At 37.9% G+C, this 27811-nt stretch overlaps 1 protein-coding gene and 1 long non-coding RNA gene across 6 annotated transcripts in view; one reads left to right on the top strand and one right to left on the bottom strand.

The window, feature by feature from the left end:
- The window catches only part of tbx5a (T-box transcription factor 5a), an 18196-nt gene extending 2496 nt beyond the window's left edge, over nt 1-15700 (top strand). The window contains exons 3-8 of one of the 2 annotated variants that reach the window (XM_008424294.1): nt 2409-2528; nt 3314-3461; nt 8059-8211; nt 11494-11585; nt 12808-13037; nt 13751-15700. In XM_008424294.1, the coding sequence (XP_008422516.1) occupies nt 2409-2528; nt 3314-3461; nt 8059-8211; nt 11494-11585; nt 12808-13037; nt 13751-14340 (1333 nt within the window). In that variant the 3' untranslated portion in view covers nt 14341-15700. Of the gene's footprint in view, nt 1-2408; nt 2529-3313; nt 3462-8058; nt 8212-11493; nt 11586-12807; nt 13038-13747 lie in introns of both variants that reach the window. The other variant, XM_008424293.1, reaches the window with a different exon arrangement.
- Nucleotides 1-27150, bottom strand: part of LOC103473797 (uncharacterized) — a 102144-nt gene extending 74994 nt beyond the window's left edge. For all 4 annotated transcript variants that reach the window (XR_535068.1, XR_535066.1, XR_535069.1 and 1 more), the window contains exon 1: nt 27031-27150. This is a non-coding gene — a long non-coding RNA (uncharacterized LOC103473797). The remainder of the gene's footprint in view (nt 1-27030) is intronic.
- Nucleotides 27151-27811: the final 661 nt, after the last annotated feature.

The raw sequence follows: 27811 nt of genomic DNA, 5'->3' as shown, positions 1-27811 counted from the left end.
ATACGGCTCACACGTGTTCTGTAAATGATTAAAATAAATAATTCATTGTAGCTACATTACACCACAGCCAAGGCACATCACAGTTTTCCCATCAGAGCTGCAGAAAAAAAAATCCCTCATACATCCCCGTCTGTCGTTTGACGTTTGCTTTTGTTAAAAAGACAGTCTAGATTCCTCCTTGTCCACAGCTTTGTTCTTGACTTGTTGTGCTATGAAAATAATTTTGGACTGCATTACATTTCAGTCTTTATAGTATTGCACTTTTAATCAAGTAGTTTGTAAAAAAAAAAAAAAAAAAAAAAAAAAAAAGTCTAATAAATAGATTTTCCAAATGTTACCAATGAAAATGATAATTTATTCAACCATGGCAGTTTGATTCGTTGTCATTCCATATTTACATGAATGGTAATCTTCTGTTTAAGAATGATTTAGAAAAAAAATGTTACTTCTATTTTTTGTAAATAATATTTTAGCAAACCTTAAAAACTAAATACGATTTGTAGTTTTGTGTGCAAGACTTTAAGTTCACATCCAGCTTTAACTGGTTTACTTTAGTGCTAATGCTAAAGTCAAATTAGTAAACAAAACCAGCTGTTTACTTTGAGGGGTTTGTGGTGCATCTTAGTGATGGTTGTCAGAAGATGAAGTTTTCTATGTCACCTTATAAAATGAGACGTAAGAAGTTGAAATCTGGCTTTAGCATTAGCAACAGTGCTAATGCTAAGACAAACTTGCTATAAGGCCCAGCTGTTCAATCCTGAGGAAGTCGTTCCCAAAGACCAGCACATTATAGGTATGGTTAGCAGGGATAAAGCTTTATAAAGCACATTAATAGAAGAGTTTTAGTTAGTATAAATCTAGCTTCAACTAACATCCAACTTGCTAGTAAACTGAGCTATTTAACTCCAAGGTGCGTGTTGAGAAAATGCTTACATGGCACAGGGCTGGCCTAAGATTATTCAGGGCCTTGAGCAGAATTTAATTTGTGGGCCCAGTTCCTGTTTAGACCATCACCAACAAACAGCGTTTTAATAGAGACTAGAATCAGAGAGAGGGCAGAGTTTAACTGGTTGAGCTTAAAATGAGTCAGAGATTGGTTATTAGTTGCAGATTAATTCATTTGTGAGCAAACTGAGCTCAAACACAAAGAAAAGATTAAACTTATGTCTTTAAATTGTGGCTTCGTCAAATCAACAAAACAAACAACGAAGATTATTTGCTCTACTTTTACAAAGTAAACTTGACAATTCTTTTGAATAGTAAATTTAAGCTTTTAAGCTATTTAAAGTCCTTTAATTGATCTAACTTGAAACTGTCAAATCAAATTTAATGGTATTCACATTCTTAATAAACATATTTATGGAGTCTCTTGATGGTTTTGCTTATACCTCGGGCTAGCTCTGCATGCCACCTTGCAAGACTTTAAATACGATTAATATGTTAAAGTTTCACAGAGCTTTTACAACTCAATCAAAAACAAATAGTTCTGGGTTCTTTTTTGAAAACAAAGGCCAAACTGCACAACCTCACAAAACTAAGAAGGAGATTGTTAGGTTTGACTCTCTAACCAGGACCCACCAGAGGTCTGTTGACTGGAGGATCCTCTGCATCCATTACTTGCTTTTGGGCACCTAGTGACCGCAGCTGTGAAGCAAGTTTCCAATGTAAATTATGGAAAAATGATTCAAAATGAAGACATTTTAAATACATGTCTTTATCATATTTACGACTATTATTACGACTATCTTAGCTAAATATAATTTTGACTTGAATACAAAGGACTAGAATTCTGTGAACATCCATTTTATACAGATTATACATTACAGAGCTACAAAGAACAATGTAAAAAAATCTCTAACTTTATGTTGCCCTTCTGTATGTTTTAATGTAATTTAGGTGTCTGTTAGAAAAAACACACCTACATAATTTCAGAAACGTATAATTAATGTTTAAAACCTATCCAAAGTTATTACGTCAATTGTATTCCTTTAACTCGAACGGTTTGCATTTTCAGTCTGGAAAGGCAAATATAAGGTTCATAGGATGTCCGCTCTTTCAGCATTGCAGCTCCCACGTAGCCCATCCCATAATTTACTAAAAAAAAAATAAAAAAATAAAAATGCACGTGCAGTGAAATGGTTTCTTTCAGACACAACGTCCAGATCCCTAAAAAAAACACAAACTAAATAAAAGCATTCATATAATTCAGCTGCTTCCATGCGAGGTTGTGTGCGTCATAATTGTAAATGCGCCCATAAAGAAGGTTAACTGTTCAAAGTTTCATTGTAAACTTTTGCGGTGCAAAGCTAACGTAAAGAGATTTAGTTTTTCTGCCTCAACTATTTGTGCACATTTGAGACGCAGTTTTACCCAGAATCATGGAAAAGTCGATATTTTGTTCTTCGCAGGAGAATGTTCCCCAGCTTCAAGGTGAAAGTGACTGGATTAAACCCCAAAACGAAGTACATTCTTCTGATGGACGTGGTTCCTGCGGACGATCATCGATACAAATTCGCCGACAATAAATGGTGGGTAAAAAAAAAAAAAAAAAAAAAAGAAATTATCTGGATGCAAATGAAACTTTTAGGGAAAAAAAAAACATATTTCTTCCCATGTCCCATTATCTGGAGTGGACTTCAGCAGGAAATTTTTATGTTGTCCTGATGGACGAGAATCGGAAGCGAACGTATAATTTCCTGCAGAATTATGACCTGCCTGTTTTCTAATGGTTGCCAAGAATTACAGTCAACATGACTGACGTGTTTCAGTTGGAGCTGATTTTTTTTTTTTTTCCCCCTTTGAGATAGGCTCATGCTGATGAGTTTTCCTACAGTTGCAGTGGCCCTTTGCAGAATTTCTGTTTAGCTTTTACCCTATGATCTCCGACCTTAAAGGCAGGAGCCTATTGTTTGGGTCAATGCCTTTAAAAGAGCGGAGACTCGGAGGGGATAATCACATGCCAGTACTGCAGATTATGAGCCGAGCAAAACAATGTGTGGAAATAATTGTTACACATGTCCGTGAATTGCAGAAAATCGGGGATCGCTTTATTTGTGTTAGCAGCATATAACAATAAAACGTGCAAAAATGCTGAGAAAAATTGCGCGCACAGCTGCGGAAATTGTTAAACGTGCCATTTTTAGGTCTGCATTTTAAAACCCTCAATTAAATTTATGAAAAGCTTTAATTTCAGATGGCAGCCTATAAAACATGCAAATCATTCACCACCTTTTCCAGTCCATTAGCTGCCCATCTACTGCTTGCATGTCTTGCTTTAACCAGTTGCGCATGTGTTGCTGTCCCTGTGCGTCAGGTCTGTGACCGGGAAAGCAGAGCCCGCTATGCCCGGGAGGCTCTACGTCCATCCGGACTCCCCGGCCACAGGGGCGCACTGGATGAGGCAGCTGGTCTCCTTCCAGAAGCTGAAGCTGACCAACAACCACTTGGACCCGTTCGGACACGTAGGTGCCTGGGCCTATAATCATTCTGCTAAAGCTGTGTGCGGAGACGTGCAGAGGCATGTGCGCTGTGTGGATGCGGCTTTTGCGTCGCGGTGTTGTTGCATTCATCCAAATGTATTGTCGTTTTGTCACTGGGAGGTTTTCACTGCTGCTGCTGGAAGAATGTGGTTTATGGAATCCAGAAAAATGTAATTGTTTACTGCAAAATTTGATGATAAATTTGTTATTATTATTAATAATAAATAATAATACGTTTTGTATTTTCCATTGCAATTTTAAAAAAATAATCTTTCGTTTTATATATTCAACATATATGATAATGATATTAGGTTGATTATCGGTTAATTATTTTCAAAAATAGATCGACCAATGAAGATTAAATTTCTTATTAGACCACACCGATGCAACTTTTACTTGATCCTTTTTATTTTTACACCAAACAAACTTCTATAAATCCTCTATATTTTTAGAAGAGTATCCTTCTTGATTTAATTACACATTTGATATTTTCTGCCATTTTATAATTTTCGCATTCTCTTGTCTTTTCTGCAACTTTGTGGGTCTTCTACTTTTTCAAAGAAAATACATATAAATGCACTTGAAGAATTCATTTTACTTTTAGTAAAAGGCATCAAATTTTCTTATTTTAATCTACATAAAAACCAAAAGTGCTGATTATTATTTGTAACTACCAAACAAGTAAAATATTTGAAAAGTTTGTGTAACTAAAATACTAAGTTTTCCTTTTATAGTTACATTAATCTTCAAAAATCTTTTTTTTTATGTTTATTTATTTTTAAAGCAGACACTTTGGATCACAGTTTACACAAGTTCTCCAAAAAAATGCATCCAGCTGTCAACATGAATTTGTTGTACGTGCCATTTAATGGTAAAAACAAAGAGAAAATGTATTAAAAATATTTGTTGTCCTTTTCAAGTTCCTTCAAGGACTTCGTACATTTATTGATTTAAAAGTATATTGTTGCACTTTCTGAGCAAGAAAAAATAATAACTGAACCAGAATTTCTCTACATGGTGCTCATTTTCTAAACTTTAATTTCTCATTATGACTTGCATCTGGCTTTGAGATTTATTCGTTCTTACCCTTACAATAAAAGCAAAACTAGCATCTTTTACTTCATGAACAAAGTGTGCTGCTGGCAGCAGGTTTTCATGAAATGCTGAGTTGATGGGTAGACTGAGGCCTGATTACCTCTCTTGTTGGTAGTCACTCAATTATGGACATTTTTGTCAGGAACAGGCTGTGCTAAGAATGGCTGTAAAAAGATGCATCGCTGCTATTAAAAAGAAGAACAGAAGACTAAATAAGCTTATTAAAATTCTCAAGTAGTTCCAATCACAAGTGAGAGGCTCTGCATTGCGTCTTCTGTTCTCTAAATGTTCCATTAGAGGACGCAAATAATGACTGAAGCGTAACAACACGTTCTAGTGCTATAAAAGAATTTGACCGCATATACGGCACAGTTTTCCAACATTCAGACCCGTTTTTAAGTCGAAACTGTTTTTAGTCCTTCAGTTACCAAAACAAATCATATTTCCACAAGCCAGAGTCTGTCCACGTGGTATCTATAGAGGTTGCTGCCCTGCCAAAACCCAGCTGGAGGACTGAGACTGGAGCTCATTGAGTACATTTTTTGGGGTTAAAGTGTGTTTCTTGATTGGTCACAGTGGTTCCTGACTTGCCCGCTTTCTCGGCACCGTGGGATCCATCACCGAAATGCTGGTGGCTTGCCAGAAAATGCACACTCTGTCAGCTTGTTGGTCCAGCTTGTTGAAATAGCTGAGAGATGTTTTATATTTACTTACAAAGACACATGAAGCCAAAACATATTCCTGATGTATAGATCAAGACAGACCTGTTCAGACTTAAAGCTGAGGGTTTTTTTTTTTTTTTTCTCCTTCTCTTTCTGGAAATGTTTCTTAAATTAGATAACTAGACTAATCAAAGCTGAGCTCATTGGCCTGAGTCTGATGATGCTAAATGGCTTGATGTGTGGTTATTGTTGTCGCTCTCAACATGAAGTTTAAGTCTTTGTTTCCTGAAAACTTTAAATGTTTAGTGTGATGGAAATGTTTGTTTTTTTAAGTAAGACCATTTTAATTTTTCTAGGTTGTTTTTAATATTGCAGGTTGAAAAACAAAGTTTCATAATCTCATATTATTTTTATTATGATTTTAGTCATAAAAATGCATGCATGCCTTTTTTTCACAAAATGATACTCTTGATGATATGAAAGTTATGCAAAGAAGGGCACAAATGTTACTTAAAATGTTTTGTTTCATTTCTAACTGTTCATTCCTGTGAGATTTGTCACAACTACGAATGTCCTATAAAAAGATGTTACGAAGATCTGCATAAAGTTATTACATTCAGGCTTTGCAATGTCAAAATGCTGCTTCATTAAATAATGAAGCTGTTCTTTTGCATAACTCCTTAAGACATTTTATTAGAAATGCTTTTTCTTGCTCTGTTACCTGCATTTTACTGACTGCTCCTGAAGAACACTGGTCCTATCACATTTTGAAGTAGCACTTTCCCTGTCAGGTTAGACTTTTTAAAAACCACTGCTCTCCAATTTCACTGCACACAAGTAATTTTCCAATGTTGCTATTTCAGTGTTTGAATTCCTAAATATTTTTTTCGTCTCAAGTTTCATACCAAGCTGGACTCGTTTCCCCCTTTGATCTCCCTCTCGGCTCCCAGAATACCTCTCGGCGTTATTAATCTCCTGCGCTCGCCTCTCTGCCTTCCCACACATGTTTGGGCCGGCCGGGTGGAGTGTGAGGACCGCACTGTTTACGTTTGAATGGCAGTGTGTGATGAGCAATAGATGCTGGTGCACGAAGTCCACTGATCCCAAGGCTCGGGTGGGGATGGGAGTGGGGGAGGTGGGGGTGGACTCTCTGATGTCGAGGTACTTGAAAGCGAAGGGCAGCCGCACGAGACCCAAAGTGATCCCTCACTATCATTAAATAGTATCATCCAGAGGCTGAGGGGGGTGGAGGGTGAAGATACAGGAACCGGTGCAGTGAGTGAAGGCCACAGAGACGAGACATGAGCTGGGGTCCCAGTGGGTGGTCCACAAATACACCACAGCTCTTTCCACAGGAATGGAGATGCGACTTGTAATATCTTCACAGGAGTGGGGGGTTTTTTAACACTGATCAGAGAAGAAATTAGTATTGAATTCATGTTTTTTTTTTATGTGCTCAGAAGGTTCTGTGCAGTTATTGTTGCTGTAAAGATGATTTAATTACTTCTTCAGCTGAAAGCAAGCAGGATCAAAGCTACTACCCTCACAGGTTCTCGCTAGGCGTCACTAGAAGGAGTTTGACCATTTCCTGCCAAGTAGCATGTTTCGCCCTGAAACGAGATCAGATTGGACTCTGCAGTGGACGACTATCAACAGTGAAAGCCCCTCTGAGCTGATTCATGTCTGACTCACAGGGGATTTTCTTTGTGGAATGCTGCAGGATGCCTCCACTGTTACTGGAGGTCAGGGCAGGCCCTCGTCTCCTCGCATGCTGGCTGTGAGAGGCAGGTATAAAAACAATCCTTAAGATAAGAGATAGGGCGACATGCCTGCAGGTCACAGGAAGGTGGGAGCGTTGTAGATGCAGAAAGAGTGGAGAAAGGAGGAGGATGCCCTAGTTTTTGTTTTTTAAATCCGAGGGAATTTGATCAGATTATGAAGTGTTAGCTTTTCTCCTAGACTCATAGCCACGACTCGCTGATCAGTTAAAGAATTCAGTGGACGGCTTGGGGTCCACTGAATGATGGGGTGTTGAAGGAAAAGTTCAATGCTCAAGTTCAGCTGTGAGCTCCGTCCTAATTGACTCATTTCAGGGCACTAACTGGGTTAGAACAAGAGAGAAGATGCTGTTATAGCATCATTGAGAATAATCTAAGATGCTGTTATAACATCATTGAGAATAATCTATCTGGACCATTAAAGACACATTATTATTATTACTATTATTAAAAGATAAGGTGACTCATTAATCCGTACTATATTTTAAAATCGGTGTGAATGAAATTAGTGATGTCCTTATTGAAAGAAGATAACGGTTTTGTATGTATTAAATCCTATCAATTCAATTCAGTTTGTCCACAAATGTTGTTTATATTTAATTCTTTTTTTTTAGTTCTTTTCATTTATTTTATTCATTTTTAATCAATTTTATACCAAAAAATTTTTTTTATTCTGTGAATTTGTGGTCCAGAAAGCCATTCATTTATTGCAACATGTTTTTAAATTGCAAGCAAGAAAAAAAAGTGCAGTTCATAAGGCTTACATAGGCAATAAGTTAGCTATTACACCTTCAAAATGAGAAATCGAGGCAATTTCAGCCAAGATAGTCTGACGAACGGGGTTTTAGTATGGATTGTCCTACATCTATTTTTAATTTCACGAAAATTTTTTGACGAAGCCATCACTTAAATCCGTTTTTCTTTGCAAAAGGCCGAGGCCAGGTTATCAAGAGTTGCACTATTTAGTGACATTAATGCTCTACAGCCAGACGTTGTCACGCAAAAAATATATATATATAAAATACAACCCTCTCTTTATTCCAGATCATCCTCAACTCGATGCACAAGTACCAGCCGAGGATTCACATTGTGAAAGCGGATGAAAATAACGGCTTTGGCTCCAAAAACACGGCCTTCTGCACTCACGTTTTCCCGGAGACAGCGTTCATTGCGGTCACGTCTTACCAGAACCACAAGGTACAGGTCCTCCTTTTGGACATTTTTGTGTTGTCTTTGTTTGCAGTTTTTCATATGGTAAACAGCTCTTCTTTTTTTTTTTTAGTTGCTTCGTGTTTTTACGTGTTTCAAACGGCAGAGTTGTTGTTGTTTTTATCGTTATTATAATTCAAATAAACCCCAGATTTGAGTGCAAAGTTTGTGTGCAGGATTCACGTCAGCGTGAGGTTATAAAAACGTGCGTTTTCAAACAGAAATGGTTTGGGGTAAATTCTTAGCAGCGTGCCGCGCAGAGACCGCGCACGGACCGAAAGAGAGAAAATCAAAGTTTCGCCGCCAGCTGAAAAGTTGCTGATATCACAACGAGTCACTGACAGACGACGAAAAAAAAAAAAAAAAAAAAAAAAAAAAAAAAAAAACTTCAGAAAGAAGATCGGAGGATAAATGACCTCAAGCAACTTTTAGAAAAGTTACAGCTTTTTGTGGAGAAAGACGAGCTGCAGAAGATCCGGATGAATCTCAAACAGATTTCCCTGCAGCCAACTTTTTATTATTATTATTATTATTATTGCTTTTAATAGGCTGTATGAAGTTTGTCATTTTCAGTTTATTCTAGCGGGTTTTTATAGCAGATTTATTTTATATTGGTTTAATATGCGCCACTCAAAATTACATTCATTTCGATTCAGTTTTTTTTTTTTGTTTGATTTAATTTTATTTTCAATACTTTGGGTAAGTTTTTTTTGTTTTGTTTTTTTTACTTTTCTTTTTTTTTATTTAGCATTTGAAGCCCAAAATATTATTTTATGTTTTTAGATTACAAATTTCTCTTCCACATTAGCGAGGAAAAAATAGCTCGTATAGGAGATAAATGAGCAATTCTGTCTAGAAAAACTTGCTTCAAAATAGAAGAAAATATGTAAAAATTGTGAAGCAGAATTGTCTAATTTTAGGCTTTATCTCGCTTGCATTTTATTTCTAAAATTGCAACTTCAAAAACATTCAACTTTTTTGTTTTCTTGTTTGTTTTCCTGAACTTCTGTTTAATTCGTAAATTGACCTCTAGTTGTGCACTTAATTTCAGTGTTTATAAACTAAACAAAAACTGGAACAATCTATTGTTTTCCTTATATTAACTGTTTGGAAAATGATGGCTAAACGGTGACACATTAGGCAAAAATAAATACATTTCTCGAGACTTTTCAGGCCAGAATCTAAAGCTGAACATCTACTTTGTCCAGATTTTCTGGGGGGAAAGAAAGTCTTGGCGGTGTAAATATCTGTAAACAGCGTCTGGTAAGCATCGTTTTAGCCATGAGGGCCTATATATGTTTCTTGTTTTTGGAATAATGGAGAAAGGGAGAGAACACGCGTCCCTGTAGCCAATCAGAAGCCTCTGCGCCTCTGGGAACAGGAAGCCCAAAATGACCGGCTCTCTGTAGAAACCATTCATTATTTTTAAGCACGTTATTGGGAGAGCTGGGATCGTAACCCCAGGGCTAATTATTGAGGCTCTTTCCAGACCTGCAAAGAAAAGGGAAAAAAAACAAGCATTTCTGATTTCCGAGCGTTTTACCACAACGGTCTAATCAAACAGTTAAACATCTGCAGGAGCATTAAGCGCTGCAGGCGCGTCTCCAATTCACCTGTTGGACTTTTAGTTAATAAAACAGTGTCCAATTTCCAGACTTTTCTCCAATTAAAACATTTTTTCCCCAACTGAGTTTTCTTAGGTAATGTTTTTTATTCATGTATAGAATTTATTACAGCTTTTGCAGACATTTTATTATTATTATTGGCTAAAATAGCATCTGAAATGAAGCGACGATTGTTTTATTAAGCAAAGCTTAGACATGTAGCCTATAAAACGACATTCTTTGAACTTAGCCATGTATGATAATCTTGAGTTTAGTTTGATCTTTTACTAGGGTTAAAATTTATGGAAAATGTTGAACATTTTTCTAAATAAATAATATTGTCGAGGTGAGTTTATCTGCATTAATCAAGAGGAAGGCAAAGGAAATTGCTAACTTTTTACTCTTTAGTTTGAAAATCATGAAAGAATATATAAATCATCTGCCTGTCTGCCTGCATTAATTAACAACCAGCTAGTAAAGTGTCACATGACAGATTTTACAAGGTTCAGAGTAGGTGTTGGCCAACATGCATACAAACCTCCAGTCCTGTCAGAAAGCTGGAAATACACCAGAACCGCCAACTCATTACCTGCAAGAAACCATGACAGGGATATCCCTGCATTCTGCTTTACGCCTTTAGAGCTTGGATTTATATTTTTTTTAAATAAAAAAATATAAGCAAGGCATTCCTGCCAGGTATTTTAAATATTTGCATTTCTAAAGCTTTTTCAAGACAATGTTCAGCATTATGGAATAAGTCATGCAATAAAAATATGACCTGCTGACTGAGATACAGCTTTATTGAACTAAAGGCGTGTAGGACCTCCACCATCTTTCTGGAACTGCTGTTTTTCTCCCTTTGCTTCTGAAAAGTTAGAAACATCCGCCAAGTATTTGCATCTAAAAACTTTTCAGATTTTTATCATATTACAACTACAAATTTGTGAAAGAAAAAATTATATCTGGTTTTTAATTATGATTACACCCAAAAATAAAGACAATTGTGCTGTACGTAATTTAAACCCCAGTACAAAACACACCAGACAGGCCACAACTGCAAAACTTTACCGAGACATAGCTGTCCATCAGGCAAAAAGAGCATATCAGAGAAACAGTAACTCTGCAGAGATCCAAAGTTCTGACGGACAAATCTGTCAGCGGCCCAACAACTAGCTGTACACTTCATAAATCTGGCCTTTAAGAGTAGCATCAGGAAAAAACATTTTTTGAGGGAAATTCAGAAGGCCTATTCCAAGTTTGCCACAAGCCACACAGGGCACGAGACATGTAGCAGGAAGGTGATCAGGTCCGATGAGAGAAACTTGGTTTTTGCCTTTTCCCAGGAGGAAAGCTGCACGACGCTCTGAACACTTATCCTAAAAGGTGAAAGCTTCCCCTCAGCTTATCAATTATTAGTGGGCTGTTAATCGCCAATAACATACATCACCGTTTCTGGTGGTAACAAGACAACAGGTGGAGAATTTAAATGAGTGAAGCCTAGTTGCAAATTTACAACTCAAGTTGAATTCTGGAATCTACTGTTAAGTTGTATTTCTAAAATTACATCAATTTGTTATAAATTTGGCTTTGACTTCTTTTATGAGACCTGAGACTCTTATTTTATTTTATTTTTTTTTATTAATGCAAAGTCTGTTTGCGGTTTCAGATTACACAACTAAAGATTGAGAACAACCCGTTTGCAAAAGGCTTTCGTGGAAGCGATGACATGGAATTGCACCGGATGTCCAGGATGCAAAGGTAGCTGCAGCCGGGATGCTATTTTGTTCATTTTAAAAAGAAGTTCCCTTGAAAATCCTTGATCTTTAATATTTGGAAATTCTTACACATGCAGAATGATGTCAAATGAGCAGATAAATGTCACTTTAGTTCAGCCGGAATCAGAATGTCACTTAACAAGCCCCACTTTAATCCTTCAGTCACCGACTTCCAAGCCAGTAATGAGTGTAACTTTCAGTGAGTGTTATTTTCAGTGATGTAAGTGTAGTTCTTGATCATTGGCCAGCTTTCATGGTGAAGACTTTTATGGCTGATCTGGCAGAACCTCTGAAACAAGACTGTAGCATCTCTCTTCTACAGATTTTTTTTTTTGTTCTTTTAACTGAACTGCTTTTGTGTCTGCTGTGTGTATGCTTGCATGTGTGTGTTTGTGTGTTGTACTGGTGAATATCGCTCGGTCAGGCAGCCAAGGCGGTACGCGGCCACTTTGCTCTCTATTATTCAGTCCAGATGAGGGATGGAGCTGGAGTCCGTGCTGTGCGGAGAAACACTTTTTCAAAGGGGAAAATCTGGTTTTGAAAAACCCCCATCACCCTGGTTTTTGGGGAGAAACTGAAGGGTTTTCCAAGTGGAGAAGTCCCAAATCAGACAAAACTTGGAAAGTTGTTTGTCTTTTTCCAGGAGATGTTGTAATCCTACATCCGTCGCCCTGAATGCTTGACTGAGTTACGGCACACTGAGATAGATTTTAGCTCAATATCAGCAAGAGAAAAAAAAAGGGAGAATAAAAAAAAAAAAGTATTTTCATGTGAAAATAAGCACATTAAGTTACTTTAAGTAGGTGTGCAATCGCTGGAAATCCAAAAAGTTATAAGAATGTAAGCCACTATCAGTCTTGCATGAATTTGCTCAGCCTTTGTCTGCAGTAAGCGTTGCACGTCTGCTTCTGGTTACTCTGAAGAGAGAGCTTATTGAAAACCAGGTCACTTTTCAACTGATGCTACACCAAAAATCAAAGAACCAAAAAGCTGCACAATGATGCAACAATGAATTCTGTAAATTATTCTGAGTGAAAATCATTTATTAGTAGAAAGACTTTTTTCCCCCCACAGAAGGATCTCTGTTTCTAGTGTCCTTTTCAAACTAATCATCCAGTGGATTGAACCTTTCAGTTGCCGTCTTTTACTGAGCCTGTTTGGCACATACAGATAATTACTAATACATTTTCTGTGCATGCACACAGCACCAAAGAGTACCCAGTAGTGCCTCGCAGCACGGTGCGACAGAGGGTCGGCTCCAGCCACAGTCCGTTCAGCGGGGACGTCCAGGGCATGGCCACACCCAGCACCCTGAGCTCCCAGTACTCCCAGTGTGAAAACGGGGTCACAAGCACCTCCCAGGACTTGCTGCCCCAGTCTGGCTCCTACCCACTGCCACATGAGCACGGACAAGATTACTGCATCAAGAGAAAAGGTATGAGACTGTGCGGTGATATGAGCCATGCAGGGATTACATTAAAATATTCAAGGGTTACAAGAGGTTTCATCTGTTGTGCTACAGCATGATCCATGAAGGAGGTAATTGTGACAGTTCCAGATATCTTTAAAAGGCCCTGACAATTAAACAGCCTATGTTACATCAATTCAAAAGTATTCAAAACCTCCCAAGAGCCTGCATGCCCCATGAACGTTTTGAATATTGTCACAAACTTTTAGGTGTCATTTCTAACATTTGATCATCTTAAAAAAAAAAAACCTCTTAGTTAATTATATAAATGCAAATTAACCAGGTGCTCTGTCTACAAACCAAACCACAAAGTAATCATTCTCCCACTATACTAAGGACATCTAATGAGATCCATCAAACTGCAAAGGGTTAAAAAAAACATTTGTGAAGGCTGAGCATGCCATATGCCACAGTGAGAGTCATAATCCCCAAATGGAGAAGACATGGAACAGTGGTGAGCCTTCCCAGTACTGATCAGCCTACCTTACTCTAAGGGAATAATAAGAGTGATCCAGGAGTTCACAGAAAGAAAAACAGAATATTAAAAGCCTGCAGTGTCTTGCTTAAGCCTCAGTTGAGGTCAGTGTTTATTATTCAACATTAAGGAAGATATTTTGTATCTATGGAAGGCCCTTCTTGAATAACAAAGTTGTTTGCTTCTTTAATTTTACCAACAGCAGATGACGACTGTCATTCAGGCGAACACGTCTATAAGAAGCCGTACCTGGAAAGTTCTTCCAGCGAGGAGGACCACTACTATCGTCCCGTTGGCTACCACCAGAGCCTCAGCCTCGCCAGTGGGGCCTACCGCAGCGAGTCCAGCCAGCGGCAGGCCTGTATGTATGCCAGCTCCTCGCAAGGCGCAGAACCTGTTCCCAGTTTGGAGGACATCAGCTGCAACACGTGGGCCAGCGTTTCTCCTTACGGCAGTTGTTCAGTCACCACCATGCAGCCGATGGAGAGGCTCCCCTATCAGCATTTTTCCGCTCACTTCACCTCAGGGTCTCTGGTGTCCAGACTGGGAGGGGTGGGGGGCCACGCCTCTCCACAGCTGGGCGAGGGCCACCATGCAGCGATGTACCAGAGCTCCATGGCCCACCAGACTCTAGGCCGCCAGTGCAGTTCTGGAGCTGGGATCCAGTCGCCGACAGCTGGCTTACAGGGAAACGAGTACCTCTATGCACATGGCATACCACGCACTCTCTCGCCACACCAGTATCACTCTGTACATAGTGTAAGCATCATGCCAGAGTGGAGTGAGAACAGCTAAGAATCGAACAACTGCACACATTGAAGAGGAAACGAAAGAAAATGGACCAACTAAAGCAACATTGGGTCAGTTATATTTATATTTCCAAGGACTTGTTGCAGTTAATCTTAAAAGGAACAATATTTCTTCATTGAGGGAAGTTGATATTCGCTGGGTGATTTACCAGGAGATGAGTGGGCATCTTATCAAGTAGGACGTTTTAGCAGAATCTGCACTTGTAAAGAAGCAACATGAACACAAACAAACATTGGGCTGGACCAGAACACTCATGAAGCCTGCTCAAGTGCAGGGAAAGCTGACACTAAATAGAGCAGAAATGCTTCAGATGTTTGGCCAGGAGGCTCCAGGTTAAAGGTGTTTTTCTGCAGAGTTTTGTTTTGAATGATAGCAGAAAGCTGTTGTATTTCCTGAATGTTTGTCCTTTCTCACATTTTCCCGACCAGACAGTTTCTATGACATTTTTGTAGCAGATTTACGTTGTAAAAAAAAAAAAAAAAAAAGAAAAACTAAAGACAGGGCTTAATGTCAGTTTTGTTGTGGCTCTTTGGTCAATGTGGCTTTTCTTTAAATCAGAAAGATGGTTTTTGCTTATAGGTAGATTCATTTATTTACATTCAAGTCAAATACCTCATATCAATTTTATTAGGTTTGTGAGACAATACCTTGTAAACATATACATACCTCTTAAATATTTTCACAATTCACTTCAGTGTATTTATTGGGATTTTATGAAATAGCCCAATGAAAAGTAGTGCATAATTATGAAAGTGTCATAAAAGTGATGCATGGTTTTCAAAATGATTTACATTCATCTGACACATGTGGAGTATGTAATCATTAGGAGCAATTTCTTTGCACACCCAGACTGAGTCTGATTGCCTAAATAGCTTAATCACAATTAAATTAGATCTTCAAGAAGACATCACTTTTCTTTTTTTATTAAAAAACAAAAGCCAAATGTAGCGTCATTATTTAATTTTACATGTTTTGGAATAAACATGGAATACTTAAAGTATTCAGGTTTCCGTAGAAGTGTGATCTTTAATTTCAGGATCAACAATGAGGATAAGCTGTTGGATTTGTGTAGGTTAACAATTTCCAGGCTAACAGATATCCTCACCCCCTTTAGATGATGTTCGGGATGATCAGTTTTTCACCTCACCTAGAGTTTTTCTATAAGACATGCATGTATACCCTACATGTCTTGTGCAAACAGGAATGTACCAACAGGACTTTCTTTCACCAATGACTTTCTTGCAACTCTCCCATAAAGGCCATATTTGAAGAATCCACATGTCAGATTCTCAAAGCTAAACTATGGGGCTCTTTAGCCATCCTTGAGTTAGTTAAAGGCAGAGGTTCCCAAACTGTGGGGCGCGCCCCCTAGGTGGGGCGCCGGGCCATTGCAGGGGGGGCGCGGGAAGCCGTCTGGATGAAAAAAAACACACAAACCTGAACGCTGTATGCGCTGGGTTTGTACCTTAGAATGGCCAACTCTGTTATTCCTATGTCAATTTGATACAGTAGGGGCTTCCACACTTCCCATATCTGTGTCCTCTGTCACTTTTATCAGCAGTTAAAACGGTTTAATCCGTTGTTAACATGTGGTAATCTGTTTTTCCGAGTCGCCTTTAAACGCAACATGAGCGCTATGACGCTCATGCTGGGTTTACACCTGTGCGCGAAGGAAACCTGCTGCTGCTGGACGCAAAGAACTTTTCACAGTTTTCCCCCCAAACTAACAGACTGTTGAGTAAAGCTGTTGGATGAAGGTAAAGTTAGCTAAAAGATGACTAGCTAATATCAATACATCACCTTAAGCTTAACAAGTAGCCTGTAGGCTACTGATGTTGTCTATGTTGTTTACATTCATTTTGCTCCCCAAAAAAGTTGATTCCCCCGCTACGCTTGCACAAGTCATAGGGGGGGCCCAGAAAATGTTTGAAAACCACTGGGGGGCCCATGAGAAAAAGTTTGAGAACCACTGGTTAAAGGGATAGTCATCTCCCTTTAATTTTCTCCCGGTCCAGTCTGTTGATTTAGTTGGACAGACATGCCTTTGTGAGTTTGCAGTTGTGCCATAGTCTTGATGATGAATTGAACTATGTTTCAGAAGTTTTTTTCAATTTTGGGACTTTGTTTATCACAACCCTGCTTGAAACCTGACAGGCATGTTAAGGGTTTTCTTCCATCTGTCCATGTAATTTATACAAGTTGAATTTTTAAATGAAGCCATGTATCTTTTCTTGTTCACTCCACAATTATGCACAACTTTATTTTTATTCAAACCCAGAAAATCCCAATGAAATATCCAGTAGCTGTTTCAGCAATGAAGAAAAGTTCAAAGCGTTTTAATAGTTGTCATAGTAGCGGCCTTTACCACACCTATTGCTGCTGAGTGCATTCAAGATTTGATAGGGATCTCGATATCATGCCGTCTCTCTCCCAAACATATTCTAGGTAAAGCTACATTGTGGCACCTATTTTTTGTGCAGAAAATTAGATTAAATTAGGATTTCTTTTTAGTTTATTTTTTGCTCCAGTAATTACCCCAATATTCAGACATATTCTATTCTTAGGGTTCATTGTGCTACTTCAATCTTAGGACTGCCATTGCAGCGTCAGTGGAGTATGATTTTTATATGATTGTGTCAAACTGTCTTTTGCAGTAAATATGTAAGCTATATGCATTCTGTGCATAATTTACCGACCTTTCACCAGAACCCCACTATAAAACTTTTGAACTAGCCCTTTAAAAACTTTTTAAAAAATGTTTATTAAATAAATGAAAGATTTAGACTCATCACATTTTGAAACACTAGATTTATTTCTGAATGATGGTTGGTATGGCAACAAATTGCTGCTCTTAATAATAAATAGCTAAATAGAGTCAGGTTGACTAAGATGGTTCTCATGTTGAGATGTAATGATACATGCAATGAAGCTGTTACTGCAGGAAGAAGACGCAGACTTGATGGGCAACATTTTGCATCGGTGAAAAGTTTAAAGATTAAACCAGAAAAAGCAAAAAGATCTAAGAAAATATTCGAAAGGAACTTTCTACAATAATATATTTTTTCAGGACGCAAAAGAACAAGACCTTCAGTAGATAACAGGAAATCTGAATAGATTAAAACATCTGGGATCATTTGGGGTTTAAATTTTCTTAGGAGTATGCAAGGAAACTGCTGTCTTTGTAATGCTAGTTTTGGAAAATCCAAGAATCACAAACTGACTCCATGATTTTAATTTCAGATTCCATAACACTTGCAAAGAAAATTTAAATATTGTGCATCCTAAAGAAATAACTCTTCGTAACCTGCTCACATTGCATTTGGAAATGGATGACTGGAAACACTAGAAAAATACCACTTTAGTTGGAGTACCCCAAATTTAAGAAGAATAGAAAAAAGTTTTAGAATCCCATTTGGATTCAAATTCAATTTTACGAGGATGAATCATATCGAATTTAAAATATATATATTATAAGCTTTAGTTCAAAAGCAGCTTAGTTCCTTAGAGCTTTCCATTAAGAAGGATTTAAAAAGAGAAAAAACTATTTGCTTTGATTTCAGGACACAATATTGTTGAAATATTTTAAATCAAATGCCAGTAGCTACACATACGTTTAAATTAGCATTTATTTTCCTCTTTGTATGTGATGGCCAACAACAACATAGTGTGGACAACATTAAGCTTTCTGATTCTGTGACTGAATATTGTATGTTTATACAGGCCCATGTTGTACCAGGCAATTGTGTTTTTTGAAATATTTCACATCCAACATCAGAAAATTCCCTTCAGACAAAGATAAAAAATTGAATTTTAACCTGAACTTAACATGGAGCAAAAATCTGCTTCATATTTGTGATGAGCATGTTCGAGAGTTTTTTTGTTGTTTGTTTTGTTTTTTTTTTAATGTGGGGAAAGGCTAAATCTCAAGTGCTTGTAGTTAATAGCATTTTTTGTCAATAGTATTTATTTTTTTAACTCCACAAATCTGCCTTCTTTGCCAGGTTTAAAGAGGCCCAGTTTATTTTTTTTTATAGTCCACTTTTTATGATTGTACAGGATTTTCTAATCATACTTATATAAGAAATTATTATACAGCTGTCAAGAAGTATCCAAGACTGAACAAATGAGAACATGCCTAACTTTGTAAATAAGCATGTAAATAGCAAAATACCTGCAATAAATGTAAAAATTTAAAGCATTTCGGAGAAGTTCTTTTGACTCTATTGTAGTTGTTTTATTGAAAGGGGAAACCTATTGAGTGATACTCAGCATTTTATTGAAGAATTAAGAAATCACTTTCTTTATACTACAAATTAAATATTTCCAACAAATTTGGACAATAAGCTAGATATGTTTAGCCTTTAGCCTAATATGTAAATTTGATGTCAGCAGTTATACACAGGCATTGAGTCACCTAGTACATCTCATATTGACTATTTGTTTGGAGATGTCCAATGAGTTATTTTCTAGAATCTACCTTTATATTAATGTAAGGAAATGTGGTTATGGTGGTCCCATAAATGATAACAAGAGTGTCACATAATTATTTTTGATTTGATCTGCTGTGATAATAACCCTTATAAATCAACTTAATCAAAACTATTAAAAAAAAAAAAAAAACTAGTCACATGAGCCCAAAATGTAACTTTTTGGCTCATATTTAAGCCAAACACATCACCCCAACCATGAAACATGGTGCTGGCTGTTTGGGGATGCTTCCTTCAGCAATGACAGGAAAGCTGGTCAGAGTTGATGGAAGAATGGAAAGAACCAACTGCAGTGCAACCATGTAAGGTGACCTTTTAGGGCCTAAAAAAAGGCCAGCAACTGAATGAATATTTAATGTGCGACAAGCATGCATGTACTTTAAGAATTGTAAGTATGCATGGAAACCAGACAGTATGTATCATGATGCAAGGGTCACTGGAGTCAAACACTAGCTCCAGCTCACAAGACTTAACCAGCTCAAATGCTGCAGAAATCTATCCTCAACACCAGCTGATCATTAAAATTCTCAAGCCTCTTGTGATGTCATTGTCCCAAACAAAGCAAAATTAACCTTCTTTTTCCTCCCTTAACATGCTTTTCAGAAAAACATTTTTATTTTGCCAGATTCTGTTGAGAAAATCCATTCTTCATAATCTTACTGTGTGAAACTTGTTAATGGAAAAAACAAATACATCATGATATAGTGTCTTTAAACATCACACTGGAATAGTACAGACATGTTAAGAATACAGAAGGCCTTAGACATGAAGAATTGAACAAAAGGTCACACATGAAGTTGAAATGTTTACATGAACCTTGAAAATAGCTCAATTTTGTGCCATCTCGCCATGTTATCCTCCCCATTCCTTTGTTTTTACACTTCTATTTCTCTGTCTCTGCCTCTTCATCTCTGATCCTCCCTGTGATCCTGCCCCCAATCCCTCCTTGCGCCCCCCGCTCTCTCCACCGCCCCATGGCCAAACACGATGACCCAGACTCCCTGCCTGCTTTGATGTGAGTGATGTGACCCCTGCTCTGCAGATGCCCCCACACCGCCAGCCTTATCCTCTCTTTGAGAGCCAGTACAGCCCACAGAGAGGTCCAGTCATTAACCCTGTACAGCCATCCACTGCTTAAACACATGATGCATGGCAACCCGCCCCCCCTACAATCCCCCCCAAGATTCACCCAAACATGCATGTGTGGGCGAGAACCGATGATGCAACAGGCTCTTTAAACATTTTAAGAACGGGTCAGCCTTTCAAAGGGAGGAGCTGGAACCTTTGGCCACTGCTTCAGTTATCATGGTCAGCGGTGGACCGTCTGGTGATATGTCAGAAAGAAAACAAATTAACGTTTAATGACCAAAAAAGCCTGGGTAATGAATGAAACATTCCATTTATTTGGATTATGAGTGTATATATTTTGCCATTCCAGACCTGATGGAACATAAAAAAAATAAAATAAAGCCTTTTATCCACAAATGGAGAAATAAAATGTTTACAAATAAACCAGTGTTTTAAGTCATATCTGGTGACTCAATCCTTTATTTTTTTTTACTTTCATTGAAAGCAAATTGAAAACAAGCCATCTCAGAGTAATGATGAGTCATGGCCTCAGCCAACCTTAAAGCTTAAACCTAAACAAATCACAGTCTGGCTGCACCATATGACAAAGGAGAAAAGAGCAAGAACAAGAGCATTCCTCAGGGTAGAAACCGAGGGAGGACGGTATCTTTATTAAGATGTACTGAAACACAGATCACCACAGATGGATGAGCGCCTTGCACAAAGAGGGTTCTCAGAGAAACAAATCCATCTTGTGCAGAAGTCGCAAACATCTGCTTGAAAAGTCAAACTTTTGCATCTTTGTCTTTCATTAGTGACATGGACAGCCTGCTAAGATATTATGTCTAGAAAAATCAGTATATGCTACAAAAAAAAGATACGAGAATGTGGGCTTCAATCAGCAGTTCATCTGGGAAATCGACTTAAGAGGCCAAATGCTAATATTGTTTTAGCCGGAAGACTAAAATAAAGTATAACACACTTTTACCGGCACTTTCCCAGGGGTGATGTTTATACCTGGCCTGAGGCTTCTTGCGCCTGTGCTGGTCAGTATGGAGCTAGCAGAGTCTTTCATCAGATAACACATTTTCTGGTTCATGTAAAGATGTCCAGCATATCAACAAAGACATGCGTCACGGTGATGTGAAATATGTATCTGCGCACGGCAGCCGCTTTCACCTCCAGCCATGACAACAGCAAAAAAAAAAAAAAAAAAAAAAAGGCCTGACATGGGAGAGCAGACCATTCAGTCTTTCAGCACCATTTCTGGCCAGAATCCTGAGGGAAGAGTGGGAGGAGAACGGGAGGCCACTGAGCGTCCTCGGAGGGGAGGCAGACAGGGATGGGGCAGTGTTGAAAGGGTGAGAACCGCCATGTCTCACAGAGCGGAGCAGAACCCAGCGAGCTGTGTTCATGTTAACGTACGAAGTAAAAATGCTCTCTGTGCAGTTTTAGACACCAGGAAGGAACCACCAGGGTGTACTGCGAAACTATTTCTGAGTTGGCTGAGATCTTTTGCAATAATTTAAAAAACATAGCACACATCAATCAACGTGAGCATTTATTCCCATGTGCCTAATTTAACCGTAGCTTAATTTCCATCTGCAGTCTCTGGGAAGTAATGGTATGAAAACAAGACAAAACTTTATATTGTTAGATTACAAAATAATGGACAAAAATGTGAAGAGTAAAATATGCAGCAATCACTAAACTACATGTGATGACAGATTTGTTTGGTTAACAACCAATGTTTTATGAATTTAGAGAACGGCCTCCAAGATGTAGTTTTTTCTTAATTCTGTGGGTAAAGCATTGCAAGCATGAGCCTCCCTTCAAAGAATGCTTAATAAAAAGACCTTTACCTGATCTTCTGGTTATAGCTCCTGTGGACACGTTTTGATTTTTGCTTAATTGAAATTATTCAGGGGACAAAAGAGATCGCACAGACTAGTAGAATGTATTATTCCTTATATATACACACAAGTTTTCCTAAGCTACATAGCAATGTTAAATGAAAACTGTCCAGTGGTTGAATAAGTCTGACTCAAAGTATATAAATCTTGTTCTAAAATGGTGTCTATTGTTTTAATCTTTCCTGTTTGAGTCCAACTTATAGGATAATGCGATTAGAATCAAGTATGTGTGAAGCTTCAGTATTTACGTAAATAATTGCTGTGGCTAAAAAGTATCATCCAACAGTTCTTTTCCATTTTACCTTTTTTCATTTTGCCTAAATAACCCAATCTTTTTATATTTTGTTCTCCAGAAGGTTTTTAGCATTTTCCTATTGTCTAGATGCACATTTCAGAGCAAATATTTCTTTCTTCATTATTTTTCTGTCCTCAGGGGAGAAAAAAAGAAACATTTCCATGAGCAGTTTCCATATTGTACATAAACAACTATAAATGTTTGTTTTCTTCCTCAAATACACCTCATATAGTTTTCACAGCAGTGCAAATCTCATTATCAAGTTTTTCTTCAAACATCCCACAATTTCCTCTTAAAAAAAATTTGGTGCTATTACACAAAGGACTACATAGAGTTTTGTACTAAAAGTTGACAAACAGTAACTTCAGAGCTTTATTTTGGCAATAAAATACCATTATTTTTAAACTTCCCCTTATAAAAGTGTTGGGAAGATGTTTATAGCTATGGCTATGTTTTTTAACAATGTGCCACTCGTGGATGAAAATTAAAAATCGAAAATAAACCGACTGTATGGCTTAGACCATAGCATGAGAAAGAGAAGGCAAGAATCCTAATGAACCACAAAGTTACAGAACATGTAGATAAATAGTCGTGTTTAGAAACCCAACATGAATCGGTACCAGATTATGTTACTGTAAGTTGTGGGGATTTTTTTGTGACATGTAAATTTATGACTTCCAGCAATTTTTATCCCAAAGGCCAGGACACTTGAGAGAAATACTTATCCAAAGCAATCATCCCTCTTGGTTTATTGAAAACAGTTTCTCAAAGATAAAATGACATCTTGGTTGAAGTTCTTTAATCACAGCCCGCACTAATCAGGATTTAATTTTAACAATGTATTCACATCTGTGTCAAAGGACTCAATGTCATCTAAAAATACAATTGTTTCAGCTTGAGTTCTGCACAAAAGCTAACCAAGACTCGGGGGAATTATAGCATTTCCACTGTAAAGCCGTCGAATATAGTTTACATGATGTGGCTACTAATGAAAACGTTTCAACCCTGCCATTGGGTCTGCTGTAGTATGAAAGCTAGGTCTCTGAAAAATGACCTCCAGTTATCTCATCAGTGGACCTGATAAGACACCAGTCTTTTTTTTTGTTCTTGCTCCTGTCTGTGGGAATTTCAGGTACAGGCTGCAGGAAGGCAGGAAGAAAAGTCTTAAAGTTCCTGCATGTGGAACAAATTTAGACAATCCCATTCTTCAAAATCTTGGTCATAACCTTCTGCATTAATTCAAGCATTTGTATCAGCTTTGCCATGACAAGAATTTCAACTTCTCGGTCAGGACTATAAATTATAATTCTCTTACCACTGCTAACCAGCTAATCAGCTCCCAGTTCTTTTCTAATCTTTTCTGACTAAAAGTAGAGTACTACTGTGCTTTGCAAAGGTATTCATAACCTTTATATATTAAATTTTTCATGTTATAATAATAACTCCAGTGCTGGGATTTTATGTAGACAAGCACAAAGTAGGAGATGATAAAGATTATTATTATTACCTGATATTAAGACATGGAAAAACCACAAGCATACCAAAGCTTGACGTCAGTCCTGTCCTGTCAAGGAGGTCCATTGCAACTCTGCAGAAATGCACTGCTAAGATGCAAAAATCTATTGACAGGATGACCATTAGTGATACACTTCACAAATACAGGTATTAAGAAAAAAAAGAAGGGGTGGGGGGGGGGATGCCACTGTTGAGAGAAGGCCACATGGAGCCCAGTTTCCAGCTCAGCAGGGGACACAGTACATGTGTGAAGGTATTGTGGTCAGATGAGATAAAACATAAAGTTGACATTTTTTAAATTGAGTGCAAAACACAATTTAAAAGGCACAAAACTGATGCTACAGACCTAAATTCAATTGAGAATTGATTCTAACCATGAGCTAGCTTGCAAATAAAAATTTGCAAAAATGTCAGTCTCCAAATGTGCAAAACTGGTAGACATAAGGACAAAATGTTGCTTTTCTTGCAGTTACGATTCTACATGGTAGGTATTCAGGTATTGACTGAGGTAACCTGAATACTAACGGATCCCACACATTAAAATTCTAGTTTGCATAATTTTCCTTCCATCTTTCATTGATGAAATATTTTGTGTTGCACCATCATATGAAATCCAAATTGAAAACACTGAAGCTTGTGGTTGTAATCTGACAAAATGTGATTGAGTTCAAACAATATGAATACTTTTTGCAAGGCATTGCAGCAGTACTGAAGTGTATTAATGGAAGTTTGGTCAGCTTTGAAATTGCCAATGTAAAAATGTTCCAGAGAAAAGTGAGGACAGGCTTATTGGACCAAAGGAGGAGTTTATTTCAAACATGTCTGGGGAGAATCATAGAAGATAGTAAAATTTCCATGTCAATACAGACTGTCTCCTATAGCCTCCTAGATTGCATCTATACGTTGCCACTTCAACACATGGCTCTAACGTTTGGCACACACTTTCCATGAAGATGTCCTTCAGCCGACTATCTTTAGTCATGTTTTTGATTCTTTCAGAAAATGGCTTTGGCTTAGAGGTGTGGTCCTAGCCCAACCTTAGGCCACAAGATCTAACGTGTAATCTACACTACCTTTAAGACAAACAAAACATTGTTTAGAAGAGAATGTCATAGATTAAATCTAAGGAAGACTTATGCAAAAAAAAAAAAAAAAAACTGGAGTTTCTGGAAGGCCTTGGCTAAACAAAGATGTCTGATCACTGATCACACATAATCTATTGACAGCTGGAAACAAATATGATCATATTAAAATGTCGACTGAGCATCACTGCGACAAGCGTGCAGGACACCCTGGTAGTTATACCTCACTGTACAGTACATATGACCAGTGGGAAGCCTGTGACTATCACTGCTCTTCTACAGTATAGGAATACTCAGCAGGGAGCACTGTAACTGCTGGGGGGATCGATAACCTAGTCCATCGGATAACTGAACCTCGGGGTAGTGAGGGAACAGCTCCTCCTGACCCCTCTCTGCCTTCAGAGACAGTGTGCCATCACAGCAGGTCAATATGTCTAGAAGCAGCAGTATGGGGCCATCACATTTTGGGACAGCAAGCTGACTTGTCATGCATGTTATAGCCTCAAAAAATATATAAATATATAAAAATACAAAGCAATTGTCTTAATTACATGTAAGCATGTTCTCAAAGGTTTTAGATTGCAATAGTTTATGCTTTGAATTGCCTAAGCATATTTTTTTTACCCATTTTAGCATTACTGAAAGAAGAAAACTGTGATACGTCACCTTGTATATAGATTATAGTGCGACAGAAAAGGTTATGACCACTTATTGGATTGCTACAATTTGTCTTCGAAACACAAACAAGAGCCAACTTCAGTGAAAAATACCAGAAACAACTGCCTTTCTATTAACACCAGCCATAAATCAATAAAGGCTATTCTCCGAAGGCCCTCTCTGCTGCTTGTCGCAAGGTATCGATCTCCCTAAATGCAGGTGTCTGCATGTTGTTTTTGGAAAAACACTGGCCTTTCTGTGAGCCGGTATGCTCCCACCTCCCCCTCCTTCAGCTTTTACTCCATTGGTTTCTGTGTCCAGGCACCATGGTGAAGCAGCCAGCGTAGCACCTCCACAGAGGCCAACGTGTGACTTGATGCCATCAATAAAACCATCGTCTGAGATGGACCTCCGTCGCGTCCCGCACAGTTAGTACTGGCCCTTTGCGATGAATCACCTTGATCGAGGCGTGCCCTCGAGGAGGAAAAACACTCAATATCTCACCAGTTGATTTTCTTTGGATCCATACTGGTTTATGTTTGTGGGGGAGGAAGGGGGGTTATTTCTTTTTCCGCTTTTTACTTCACATCTTCAGGGTTCTGGGTTAGTCAGTTGAATGAAGGACATGGAAAAAAAGTTAAATGGAACAAAAACTTTAGATATTCAATGCAATACCAGGAGGAATGTAAACAAGAGAGCATTTGCTATTTGTTTACAGTTTGTTATGGGTCAGTGAAAGTTACGTAGCAATCATAGAGCTAAAGTGTTGAAAATGTAGGGGAAATTGTGAGAAACAGCTTGAGTTCATTTCATTCTCACTGTTCTTGGCCTCTTGAACAACATTGTGCAACAAAAGAACAACAGCAAGTGTCGTTGAACCATGTTCAATCGTTTCATTTTGTGTCCACCCCATTAAAGTGTCGCAGCAAAACTTGTAGTTGCACCTCGACTCCCCACATAAATATTCTTCTTCTGATGTTTTATGGCAGACTGACTGCAAGTTGCACTTACGCTACACTATTTCTAACAGATTTATCCATCCATCCACATTCTTCAAAAAATGACATCTCTTATTTTCATTGCATTGACTTAGAGAAGGTTTTTCCACAGTTCATACTTAGGAGTATTGCCAGAAATCTGAAGGAGTTGTTACATTTGCAAAAAATAAATAAATCAATATTTTTGTTCAGGGGCGTTGGGTGATTCACTTGTTTAGCACCTGAGGCTGTAGTCTGCTATGTAGTTGTCCTGGAATCAATTTCCAGCTGGTTTGAATAAAAACAGGCTTGATTGTGAAATAACTCTGGAGTATGTGAACTTGAACTGTCCCCTTGTATTTAAATGCAAATTGAATGATGCTGATAAAACGGCACAAACTTACTGAAAACAACAAGATGCCAAGACTTACCTGTAAATCTGAATAATCAGCTTTTCTAATACTAATCCAATCAGAGTTGGTTAATTTAGCTGAAACTCATGTAAAAACATATTTGTCTGGTTGAGAATGCTCTTAATAATTTACCAAATAAGCTAATAACTATTTTACAATGTGTTAAGGGCCAATAAGAGCAGAAAAACAACAATAGACTTAAACATTACACTTAGCCCAACTTCTTCTGTGTGAGAGGCATGAGAACACAATGGCATGGTTAGCTTACCTGGACCTCCTTTGGCTCGGCCCTCCGGAAATCAGCTTTTCATCTGGTTGTCCCAGCAGCTCAGCCCAGTCCAAGGTGTTCTGTTCCATTTTTATGGGTAAAACCTTTTCTTCTTCTTGATTATTTTATCGGCAGTTGGCAAGAAATGTGAAGTATGTATTACCCCCACCTACTGGTGGTCTTATTTTTTTAGATGTATTATTATATTTTGTAAATCAATTTTGTTTTCATAATAAATAAAAAACTAATTAAAATTTGAATATTTTTACTTTCTGAATCTTCCTGTAGTTTATATATTAAATTAAATGTTTCTTTATTTTTCTCTACATGGTTTCTTCAATTCGCTGTCCTTGTTTTGTAGGACACGCCCACAGGTGAAGCTCATCAGCCTAATCAAGGCGTTGTTCCGCCTTTCCACTGTGATGCATTTGCTTCTGCAGGATATTTGAGCATCAGACAAAGAACAGCTACATCACAAATTGTTTCTAAGCCAAAACCAGTATATGATCTATGGGTTAATAACCCTTAATGACTTAAACATTCAATCGTGTACTTGTGTACTGCTTAAAACAAATCTGTACATCTGTACCATTACAACCCTTGTTTTTAGTGTGGGGAAGACTACCGCTATCAAACTAAGTGTAAAGGTAAAATGCAGGGAAAAGATGACAACTCACAATTAGCTAAGTTGATTTTTGTCTGAGAATTAACTGCTGTGTTTTTATCTTATCACTGACAGGTTGCTTGGCTTTTGTTACAACTTTCTATCTTTGCATGTGTG

This window comes from Poecilia reticulata, linkage group LG12 (genome assembly GCF_000633615.1).
Source record: "Poecilia reticulata strain Guanapo linkage group LG12, Guppy_female_1.0+MT, whole genome shotgun sequence".
Classification (NCBI taxonomy): domain Eukaryota; kingdom Metazoa; phylum Chordata; class Actinopteri; order Cyprinodontiformes; family Poeciliidae; genus Poecilia; species Poecilia reticulata.
Note: the sequence above shows the minus strand (reverse complement) of the source record. Positions and strands in the feature narration are given on the sequence as shown.